Source organism: Saccoglossus kowalevskii, chromosome 1, assembly GCF_978046115.1.
Source record: "Saccoglossus kowalevskii chromosome 1, keSacKowa6.1, whole genome shotgun sequence".
NCBI classification, from domain to species: domain Eukaryota; kingdom Metazoa; phylum Hemichordata; class Enteropneusta; family Harrimaniidae; genus Saccoglossus; species Saccoglossus kowalevskii.
The window spans coordinates 32,577,707-32,590,178 of NC_140641.1; the positions used below are offsets into that span (position 1 = coordinate 32,577,707).

The window sequence follows — 12,472 nt, forward strand, 5'->3', positions numbered from 1 at the left end:
TCAGTGGCACACCCTAGTCGGCCAGGTGGCCGGGTATTTGGGTCACCACAATCTGGTGGGTCGGGTGACCAGTCCGACTCTGATGGGTCGGTAGCCAGGGATTTGATCGCCCCACTTCGCTGGTGGGTCAGTTTGAAATGATTTTTTTCAGGGAACCCAATATTTACCGAGTAACGTTTCGGAGAATTCGTGTCTACACATGTGTCCCGCCTTTAATTATAGCTAAGAATCTTGCATTCAAATACTTTTCACTTTCTTAATTTGGAAATAAAACACAATTTACCTTTACATGTTCTACACGTATTGTATTTATGGCAGATTGTTTAATATCTAATGTATTGCAGCCCGTGGTGTTCAGATAATAGCATGGCCGAGCAGACTGAAATGTTGTTTTCTATTACATGACTTTACTGACTTCGTCAACCATCTGTGGACGGAATGACTATACGAAATCATGTTTACTTTCATATTTGCCATCATAATTTTTTGACGATATTTATATATTTGATTAACATTTTTATTCATCAAAGCATTTTCGCCTGCTTTCAAGTTGTGGGCAATTATCGAATTAATTGTCAGGTAGGGAGTCGAATAGTTTCATATTTATTCATTTATTGATCATGGCATCTCAGATTTGTATTCAATTACAGGCAAATGTTTAGTGAATTTTCGGCCAATACTGATATTTTTGTTTCTCCGAAACCATCACCCATTCAGTATTGCTAGTTTTTCAACATCCACTCGATGAATTAGCCGTCAATGCGACATGTATTATGCTATTTCAGTTTTTAAAAGGTCTCCACGTGTGGGACTGTGACTGTGACACGTAGTCAATGGCGGCGGCACGAGGGGCGGGGGGCGGACCCCCCTCGAAAAAAATCATGTTGGGGGCGTCGCCCCTCCAAAATCAAGCTGAAACCTTTTTATGTCATCAAAATTTGCCCCTCAAAATGCAGGAAATAGTGTTTCAGAAGGTCTATATTTCAAATTTTTTTCTGAGTAGTTAAAAACAAATCTACAGACAAACTCGTGGTGAACTCGAGACAAATGTACCACATTAGCTCATTGTTTTGTAGAACCAGTAGTCGTAGTTATTATCTTGAGCGCAAGATCCATACTATTATCTATTGAAAATAAAACTATCTCACGAAAAAACAAAAAATGTATGACCAACCGAACCACTATCTACAAGTCGACGCGATTGTCCCATGACCGCTATAATATGCCTTTAAGAACTGCTGACGTGAATGCAAGAACTTATCCTCATCTTTTTAATTACTGAGCGTAACTTACGCGGACGTAGCGTTTTTCAGTGCTTTCAATTCAAACAAATGTAACAATTACAATACATGGTCAGTATTCATCATTAATTGCTTATTTAATTAATTCAACTGACGTGACACTGAACTTGGCTAAAGAGTTTGAGGCACAGTTACAAACTAAACACGTCTAACCAATTCAAAATAAGTTACATCCATGAACCACTCACTATATTTAGAAATTATCAAACATGACGAGTTCAGAATAAGTATTACGAAGTCTGTACATAGTTAGAAATGACAACTTGAAAATATTATATAAATATCTTGTACTTTTATTTTACTAAGGTCAGATGTTAGCGTAACGTGACAAAGCTCAAGTTTGTTTACGAATTGTTGAATCAAACTCTAAATACTACATATATATTTATTTTATGTGGTATTTATGTTATGTTTAATGTAATAGATAATGTTGCACAAATAATTTAGTGTTAGATAAAATATATCTCTGTCCACCCGCCTGCTCACATGATCACAATCCCACCGCTCTACATACAATATTTGTCCAAGGAGGATGAGACAACCTATCACACTATGGTGCCCTCAGCGGCAGCATTAGTAGTTGTTGTTTTTTTTAATTTGAAAAAAACAACAACGCAATTTTCAATGCGATACGATATTTCCAAACGTCATACATACAGACTGTACGTGGACCCCCATATGTCACTGACACACTTCAACATAACTGACACTAATAACAGATCGTTTTTATTCAAGAAAAATTAGTGAACCCGTCCTGTACTCAAACCCGGGCCCAAATATAAGGTGCCCGTCATTTGTGGTATATACTAATTTTAGAAATATATCTTAAAAAAAGAATTCCCTGTAATATTAATTTATAGATATTGTGTAATACATCACAGAAATATGTTGTAACATATTATTCTATAAAAACATACATATTACCGTCATCGCAAACAGAATCGGCGAAACACGATCAATCATTGAATCTGAATGCGCCTAATGAACATTTTCTTCTCGATTCTAAACGCTGTGAATAAATACTGTCATGTTAAAAGCACGACTCAGTGTAGGAATATTTTATTAACATATACAGTATACCCATTTGCTCATTTCCGACAATACACCTCTGATTTTTCTTTCTTTCTTTGCAATGTCTAACTCGGAACTACAGGGAATAATTAGTTTCAACTAACAGTTTGAACAGAGGAAAATATCTTTTCAATTTTCTTTTTATCTTCATTGAAAAGATATGTCTTTTTGTAATTTAGCAGTATATGTTTATAAATTATTGAATATGCAGTGTTTCCAAAAATAAAATCTAACACAAAAAATAACAGTATTAGTCAGTATTAGACATGTCTTGAAGCAATCATAAAATTAATTCCAAAAGGTCTCAGGACCAATAATAGTAATGTGGCCCAGTACTTCGCCATCACATCAACATGTATTTTTAGCTACTTCGTAATTTGTAAACAATATTTAGTGTAGTAGCTTGAATTGTTAAATGCTCGCTTGGGTGTCAATTGTCACTTTGAACAGCCTCATTTGAAGGGTAATTTGAATGTTAAATTCCAGAATCCTGTAAAATTAAATTCACTTTGTTTTTATTCATTTTTATTTTTGTCTAGTGCACAATTAAATCGCGAAAGTGCAAAATGTTTTCAAAATCAGAAATTGTCCAGGCAACGTTAATAAGCTATAGTTTCATATCTTGATAATATCTAGTATGAGGGGATCAGCGTAACTGTTGCAGGAAACGTACACCCCTGCTATCTTGAAAGGTTGTTCTGGCCATTGTTAAAATATTCAATACTCAATATTCAATCCCCAACCCGTTTTTTTTTCATTTCCGCGTCAATTTTCTCCTTATTTATTTGCAGCCCAGAAACGAGACAAAAATCTCCCAACATAGTGAATAAAAATTGAGCCGAATTTTCATCAGCAACAAAGCATGACAGATCACCTACGAATATAGCACATTTAGTTCCCAGTGTATCCAATTTGATGCCCATTAAGGGGTGGACCATTAGAAATTCGTACGTGGCAGAATAATAGCTCAATTATTTTGTCTTCACTTGATTTTTTGCTATTTTTCTCATGACGAATTTTCTGTATTTTGTCTCTCTGTGTGAAATATTTTTCCTTCAAGATTCTGTTACCCCCTGATTGTTAGCATGATTTTTGTTCCCGTTCATTTCCCCCCAATTTGCCCACCTCTCTAAGATTTGTATTGTTGTTTAAGGCATGTACATATTATATATAATAGGTACATCATTACATGATTAAATTATATAAAAAGATCTAAATAGCCCACACGAATATAAATGGTGGCATAGGGTCTCTTGTATCGCGCCTTTGAAAATTTGAGGGGGGGGGGGCAAGGGGTAGGTGATACAGGTTATAGAAAATAAAAAAGGCATTTCACGTTTTTACAGGAAATAAAACGAAAGTTCCATTTATAGTAAAATAGGTTTTTACACTTTACATATAAAGTAAATTCCTAAATACATTTTTATAATATTTTTGATAATTTGTATCTACAAATCATAATTGAAAATTGTGTACAAATTACGACATTTGAAAAATGCTTTAATATACGCTTACAAAAAATAATATCTTTGTACAAAATACGGACGAATAATTTTACGAACGATTTTACACCTTGCCCATGTCTATGAATTTACGTTTTTTTATTTTTTTTAAATTACATTATTACGAAAATAAAATAATTGATTACTGTCACCTTGCGAATATATCCCTTGCCGACCCTCTTGAAAGTAACCTAAACTATAGACATTGGTCACCACGCAATTATTTTGCTGACTTTTTAACTTGCAAAATTGTGCTCAACGAAACTTTCCCGCCGCGGATTCATTTATAATATGCATGGCACTCACCTGTTCTTCCTGCACATATTGCTATTTATCGATAGGCTGGAGGGTCCGATCTTGTGACGTCTCTGAATTAACCGGCTCGTGAAGGCATGTTTCTTATGATGTGCATTTATTTTGACTGTTTATTTCTGTGAATTCAACTTACCCATATATACCAAAAATGATCCGCAGCAGGCAGGAGGTTGATAAATATGTGTCTGCCGCAATTCGTAACCTTTCAAGCCCACACGAGGTGAGTACCGTTTTCGCCGGAAATGGATACCGTTGTTTGAAATTGAATGTCCGGTGTCCATTGAGGGTGCCATTTGATAACGAATTACAACATGTGGCGGGTGGTGCCGATGTTTCGTTCCATGCACTCCACCAGATCGATCAGTGGATGTAGTACTGCGTGTATGCATTCATTATCGAGGTCGAACAGTAAACTTGTCTTTGTGTCTGTGTTTGTTTTGACATTTTAATACGAAGCAGATATGCGAATATTATTTCTTTGCTATTGTTCCCAGAAATAAAACCATCAACACGGAAGTATAAACAGACGTCTAGATCCATGGGACGATATATTGTTTACCAAAATAAGAAAAGACTATCCTGAACCACCGACATCTCGGCAGTGGTACAAAGAAAAAAACAAAATTAAAATCACTGTATGCATTCCCTAGTCTCCAAATTACTACATAGTACCTGTAGCTGTGGAAAATAGCAGAAATTAGTATTGCAATTTGCATCCCAGTAGAGCAACTTGCAATAAATGAATTCACAATAGTGAATTTGTTGCATAACTGATAGCCCACTGGTATTCAGGAGACTTACAACACAGTATAACTAGTTATTCCAAAGCTGTAAGGAAGGATACAGAGCACTGTAGTGTTTTCTACTTTGTTCACACTCTGTCATCTCACCTCTCCAGAATCTGTATTTTGCGACAATTATAGACAATAATTTTGAATAAATGTTGAAATTATATATAAAGATAAATGTACAATCACACTGATTGTATTTTTCAAATACAATGATTAGAAACGAAAAACTTCAAATCAAATCAAATCCATGTTAACTAATTCAATTCAGTTTATAATGCAGATGCAAACTAGTTTTTGTCTCGCTGTAATTACCAAGCCAGGGTGCTGGACATCTCGACCCATTTTTCATTGGACAACTCGACCCAGGACCCCTAGACATCTCGACCCACCTATTTCAGACGACCCGCCGCCTCGACCCGATCCCAATAGCGTCGTACTTTTCTCAATAGCGTCGTACTTTTCCCAGTGCGCGTAGACCACAGTGTTTGTTTCACTGATTTTTTTTTTTTTGCTGCTTTTGCTGTTCATTTCACAGCACGCGACCCCTGAAAGTGACGTCATTTTTTGATTGATCCATTGTCGCGCTTGATGGGTGATAAGTTATTTTTCAAGGAGGTGACACCGAAACGTGTTGCCACTAATATTCACACGTAACAAAGGGCGTGAATTTTAAGTTATCAAAGAGCAACATTATCAACGTTGAACTAGATAGAGGTTCGCGTCGCCACACTTAGATAGGGTCTGGTCGATTTGGTGGGTCGAGAATCCCAGGGTGTCTAGGTCGAGATGTCCAATTTGGGTCGAAGTGTCTTGGGCCAAGAAATTTTTGGGTCGAGATGTCTAGAAATCACCAAACTAGCTGTCCCACACGCTATTCAGCCTGGGTTGTCAGCTTTTCCTGCATAACTAAATCCATTAATTTTGTTTCACAAATAGAAAAATGTGGTAAGCAGTCTTTTTGAGGTGATGATAAGATTGTGTCAAATTTTGATTCTACATTGCAAAGTCATATGTTTAACATCCGGATACTCATTTTGACATTTGGTAATCTAAGTATATATTCTACTACATGTATTTTGCTGTGGCAGTTCCATTTCAATCTATACACTCTACTGGGGCAATAAATTGATGGCCTCGACATTCAACTTTCGCACCTATTATTGAAAAAAAATATCGCAAAATTAGTATGCATGAGTGCACTTCAACCTCAAAGTTCCTGAGAAAAAGTGGATTTCATTTGAATAAAATTTGGTTTGCTGTCCCCACTGGATCAATAAACTATATTAGTTAATTTTATTCAAACTTGCATGTACCCCTTGACTCTGCTTCAATTTGAATTAGTTAAACATGGTTTTGAACAAGATTAGCTCAAATGGCGACAACTGAACCAACTTCGATCCAAATTGAAATTGCTTAATTTTTTTCTAGTGAGGACAGGGCAATAGTCTATTCCACAGAAATCTTCTTACACATGCAATGTGATTAATGGAAATCATTCTGACGCAATTATACAATGCCACAACAACCTGAAACAACATACAATATGGCATTTAGTTGTCTCTTAAAAAATACTAGATTATTCCCCATTTACTGGTTATATACCAATGACTTGAAGGTGTCTGAGCTATTCTGACCACTGATCAAACCCTGACATATTTATTTGGGTATTGATGTTTTTCCTGCAAAAAAAAAAAATCTATCCTGGAAATTATTTCACTAAACACAACCTGTCAAAGAAGTATGTGTGTGATTTTCTATGTTTGCAGTGACGATATATGACAATTGGTGATTATATACATCCTGAAGGGAAGCTATACAGGAAATAATTAAGAATTCTTCTTAATTTTGTGATATGGTCATCTTCAAATCAGAAGACAAAATAGCAAATAACATAACGAAAATAATTTTTATTGGTTGATGTACTCCTCTTATTTTTTCAGCAAAATCTTAAAGGTTATGCGTTTGCTCGTATGTATTACGAAGCACAAGACTATGATAAAGCAATCCACTACATTACTGTCTACTTGAGTGTCAACCAATCAGATGCTAAAGGTCATAGACTGTTAGGAAAGATACAACAGACAAAGAAACATTATGAGAAGGCAATTGATTCCTATAGAAGATCATATGAGTTGAATAATACCCAGAGGGATTTAGTTTTACAAGGTATTTAAATATGTTCTAATGCCTGGTTTTTGAGCCAAGAATTCGGTCAAGCTTAAGCCATTCTGTTTTAGGTTTAGAATTGCCAGTAAATCTTGAAGGACGGAGAATTAAGCTAGTGCACTACATATAGTGATGAGAAGTTGAATATCTTGTGGGGAACGATATGTTGCGGTTATGGAAAATAGCGAAAAATTAGTATGCAAAATTATCTGTTACACAAGCAGCACCAACCACCACAGTAGAAAGACTTGTAATACATTCAGGATTTATTTACTGATAGAAATCCCGCTGGCAATTCTAAGACTTACAACGCAAGATTATACGATATAACACAAATTGTAAGAATGACACAGAACTTGCAGTATGCCCTTGATATACATCAATAAGATCTTGGCCATGTAAGAAAATTAGCGAGAAAGCCTCTAATTGGATGAATTTAAAAATTGAAACAAAAGAACACACTGCGATGGTTTCTACCATGTTCGCACTTGTGTCGTCGTCTCACTTCAGAATCCGCATTTTGAAACAATGTAGGCTTGTATAAGTCAGAATATTATTGAACTTGTATAAAACGAAATAAGCAATTATATTAATAAACAAATATTGCATGTTTCAATTACAATTCTTTGCAGAAAAATGATTTGAAAATTACTCTGACATATCTAGAAAATGTAAAGTGATATAAAAAAAAAAATGTAAATTGTATTCTCCTACATTTGTAAAGCTTTATTTTCTAAAATCATTATGTTGTTTGCCTTTAAGATTATCACAAGAATACACAACATATGTACTGGGGCAGTGTCTGATCAGTTGATACAAGTAACCAATACTGCCTTTGTGTATGTTTTGTGGTATTCTTGCAATAACACACTGCAGAGATGTTGTACGTATTTTTACAATACAGTACATAGATGTGATATGTACAACACAGTACACTGATATAATCTTTACAATATAGTACACTGATGTTATATTTACAATATATTCATTTTACTTTCAGTTGCTGAACTTTACTGTCATGTACGAACAGACCCACAACGTGCGCAGTACTGGGTTGACCAGGCAACTCGGTTCTTTCAAGGTCACAAAACTATCTTCAAGCTTCGAGTGAGTAAACTATGTTTTATTTGTGTTTACAGCGAGTGCAAACAAGATACGTTTGGGGAAGTTAACAAACTTATGGACATTGCAATATAGCCACTGTCAAATGATCTAATGTTATGAAAACAATTCGCTACATTTTGTAACAATCTCACTTCCCCTGGTGCCACTTGATTATGGATTATTTATTTTTTGTGTAGTTACAGTATGTCTGTTTTCATTTAAAGTACATCCATGCTATGGTAACACACATTTAAAGGTTTTCTTTGTCATATTTATATATTATTTAATTATTTAAATAGACAAATGAGCGACTACGCTAATGACTTCTCTATTACTTATACTAGTATTATTATGATTGTATCCAAACTGCCAGTAGACACGGCGTTCTGATTCATTGTACCTTGTGCAAGTTTGACCTGGGTTTGAATAACAATCAGATTTGCATTTGTGAGTCAAATGTACTAGATTAATTCTCTTATGACCAGGGGGTAAGACTCTTTCTAGCCCAGTTGTGATTTAATGTGAATGGGATTTGGCTGGCCGGTTTTTGAGCCTTGTAGACCGACACACTAAATCACAACCGGGCATTGTACATGGTTCACATTTATTCACAACTGGGCAGGCAAACTCACAATTATTCACAATCGGACAGAGACTGAATCACAGTAAATTTTGAATGGTCAGGCATCAGGCACAGTAAATCACAATAGGCAGTCATTGTATCACACTTGCCTATGTTGCTTCACAGTAAATCTCAAACGGACGGTCACTCATTCACAGTAAATCTCAAACGGACGGTCACTCATTCACAGTAAATCTCAAATGGACGGTCACTCATTCACAGTAAATCTCAATCGGAGAGGCATTGAATCACAGTAAATCACGATAGGCAGTCACTGTATTCCACTTACCTATGTTGCTTCACAGTAAATCTCAAATGGACTGTCACTCATTCACAGTAAATCTCAATCGGACGGTCACTCATTCACAGTAAATCTCAATCGGACAGACACCCATTCACAGTAAATTTCAATTGGAGAGGCAATGAATCACAGTAAATCACAATAGGCAGACACTTTATTACATTTGACTTTTTGGCTTCACAGTGAGTCACAACTGGTCAGGTAAATTTTCACAGTGAAACCCAATTGGACATACATCGAGTCACAATAAATCTTGAGTGGCCAGTCACTCATTCACAGTAAATCTCAATCGGAGGCATTGAATCACAGTAAATGACAATTGGACAGGCACTAAATCATGGTGAATCACAATTGGTTAGTCAAAAGTTATCACTAAATCACACAAAATTATAAATTTTTACTGAATAAATAATGTTTGCTTTGCCACAAATAAATGCTATTACCTAGTATCTACAGGCTAAATTTCAACTATGGCAGATGTATCTTTTTCGTTTCTTCAAATCCTGCAAAATATAAGTGCACATGGTCAGGATTATATAATACTGACCAAGTCCCTGCTCCAAAACCCAACTTTCTTGGTAATTTTTTTTCATATGCCCCCAACACTAACCCCATCCCCCACCTCCTTGTTCCTACTCCATGTTTTTGTTCATGTCCCCCCACCCCAATGAGCCCATCCTGGTTTATGTTTTTTTTCCTCTTCCTCGCTGTCTTTGTCCCCTTTTGCCTGCATCTCTCAGTGTTGGTCTTCCTCTCACTGTGGGGTTTCTTCCTCTGCCTGTAGTGAGTCTTCTATCTGCCCATAGTTGTTGTGCCTGCACTTGGTCTGCTTCATCATACTGTGTCTCACAGGTTATGGTGCTTTTTCCTGTGGATACGTGGTGATATGGCAAAAAACAATCTTTGCACAGATTGATGCCACACTCCCTGCATAGGTACTTAGTAATGTGGTATCCTCCAGCCCTTGTCTTGCGCCCCATTTTTATACAAAATCTGCAGCTGTGGCCACGTCCTGCTAATTTCACCAATACATGGTTTTTGTATGTTGTAATGGTTTGTTCAGCATTTCGGACCAGTCGTTTTCGAGATGTATAACCACCTACCAGAGAAATACCCACTTCAGCTTGGTATTGCTTGTGTGCCATTTTGCTCTTTGTCACCTCCTTGTATATTACAAAACTATTGACCAGAGCAATATCCAAGAAAAAGTAGAAAACATACTTCCACCATTTCTGAGCCTGGCGCTGTGCAGAAAAGTATGATCTCAGCTGGTTTGCCCTGTCAACTCCACCCATATATTCATTGTAGTTTTCTATCATATCAGGTGCAGGCAGAGTAAATGCAACACGTCTTCTAGTCGTCTTATCCTTCACATATCTAACTACCCGACTATCTCCATGGCGAAATCCATCATGGCATGTTGTTAGGGCACTGAATAGTTTGGAGTCTTTCCAAACCACTGCAACCAATTCTCCTTTTTGTCTGGCTTCAAACTGACCCCGCTCTAAATGCTCTATTTTAGCCATGTTTGGGTTTTTTTTTTCCCCTCTGAGGCAAGTAGGAAATCCTATCCTTGATTGGCGAGTGCTACCAATGGTGAGTACAGCATGTTCATTCAACATGGTCATTGCAAGCTCTGGGCTTGAGTAATAACTATCGGTGTACAAGATGTGGTTACGTCCACCGATATGTCTAATCAAGTCAACACATAAATTGAGTGTTACTTTGTCAGCTCTAGTGTGGTCAGCTGCAGTTGTGGTCATGAACTCAATTGCACCTACATAGCTGGATACTGCATCAGCCATTACATACACTTTGAACCCCTTGGCCCGAGGTTTACCATGGATGAATACAGTGGGAATACCAGATTTGCTCCCTTTATAGCCCACTATGGCTTCATCAATTGCAATTTGTCTGTGGAGGTTGTATGATGAACATGACTTTTCCATAATTTCATCCATCACTGGTGCTACCTTGTACAATGGCTGTGCCCGTCTACCAGCATCACGTAATAAAGGCATGGATATATTGGCTGGATCCTTGTCAGCATCATTGCAGTGAAAATACTGCATTATTTTTTTAAATCTGTTACGGGACATGGTTTTGGCTACAAATTCATTTCTTAGGCTTTCTGTGGTAGACCAATAATCATTAAGTGCCATTTTCGGATCAACACCCATGGTTATGACTATTCCCAAAAATGCTTGCATCTCCTCATCAGTAACAGGATACCATGATACATCTTTTTTGCGTTTTTTATTTTGCTTCCATTCAGCATACTTGTTAGTTTCTTTGCGAAGTCTTTTCATTAAGCAATGAGTGAAAATTGTATGAAATGCATCAAGGGGAGTGCTATTCTCAGCAATGTGTATGTTTGGCCCAGGCTCAGGGCCAGTGAATGGTTTTTCTGAATGGCGATGCAAATGTGATGACCACCCCTCATCATCTGCATCATCATCACTGCTATCATTAGGATATTCCTGTGGCTCATCATACCTATATTTATGTGTCCATGTGTCTTCTATTCTTCTAACAGCAATATTTTTGCCTATACGTTGCCTGGATCTATTGCTTAGTCCAATATAGGGATTAACTGTATCCATATCAGACCCTTCTGATTCCCCTGAGTCACTGGGGAAAACAAGACTGCCAGCATCAGTATCATACTCTATTTCTGTGGTCTCTGCTGCTTCTGTTTGTGTATTTACTTCCCCTTCACTATGTTCAGCCTCCCCATTATCTGGTTGTTCAATTGCTTCCCCATCACAAAGCTCAGGCTCTTTATGGTTTGGTTTTTCACCTGCTTTCCCATCACCATGTTCAGTCTCTCCATGTTGCACTATTTTAGTTTGGTTAAATTCTTCATTACCCGACTCATCAATGTCCATTGACTCTCCCCCTGTCTGGTGCTTGTCATAGTCTCCTTCTGAGACAATTTCCCCATCTTCCCTGTCATAAATTTGCCCTTCACTACCCTCTACCCTGTCTGGCTCAGGGACACTACTGCATTCATTTTTTGTTGTTTTTCTACTTTTTTTCTTCTTACGATGTTTTTTTCTCCTATGCTCACTCTCCTCTCTTTCTGACTGTGAGGTGGTACTCGCCATACGTTTTTCTTTTTTCTTCTCACGCCTTCTTTTTCTACTTTTTCTCTTATTATCTGACTGTGTGTTGGCAGTACTGACTGAGGCACTATAATTACCACTGCTTGAGGGGCCATGAGAGGCATCATCAGTTGCATCAGCAGTTGCATCAGCTTTATGCATATATAACCTTGATACCTCACCTGATCTGGTCCT

At 37.1% G+C, this 12,472-nt stretch overlaps 1 protein-coding gene across 1 annotated transcript in view; it reads left to right on the forward strand.

Moving 5' to 3' along the window:
• The first annotated feature begins 4,216 nt into the window (after window positions 1–4,216).
• Window positions 4,217–12,472, forward strand: part of LOC100371313 (uncharacterized) — a 62,481-nt gene continuing 54,225 nt past the window's right edge. The window contains exons 1-3 of the mRNA XM_085497586.1: window positions 4,217–4,409; window positions 6,921–7,146; window positions 8,147–8,253. Of these exons, the coding sequence (XP_085353712.1) occupies window positions 4,338–4,409; window positions 6,921–7,146; window positions 8,147–8,253 (405 nt within the window). The 5' untranslated portion in view covers window positions 4,217–4,337. The remainder of the gene's footprint in view (window positions 4,410–6,920; window positions 7,147–8,146; window positions 8,254–12,472) is intronic.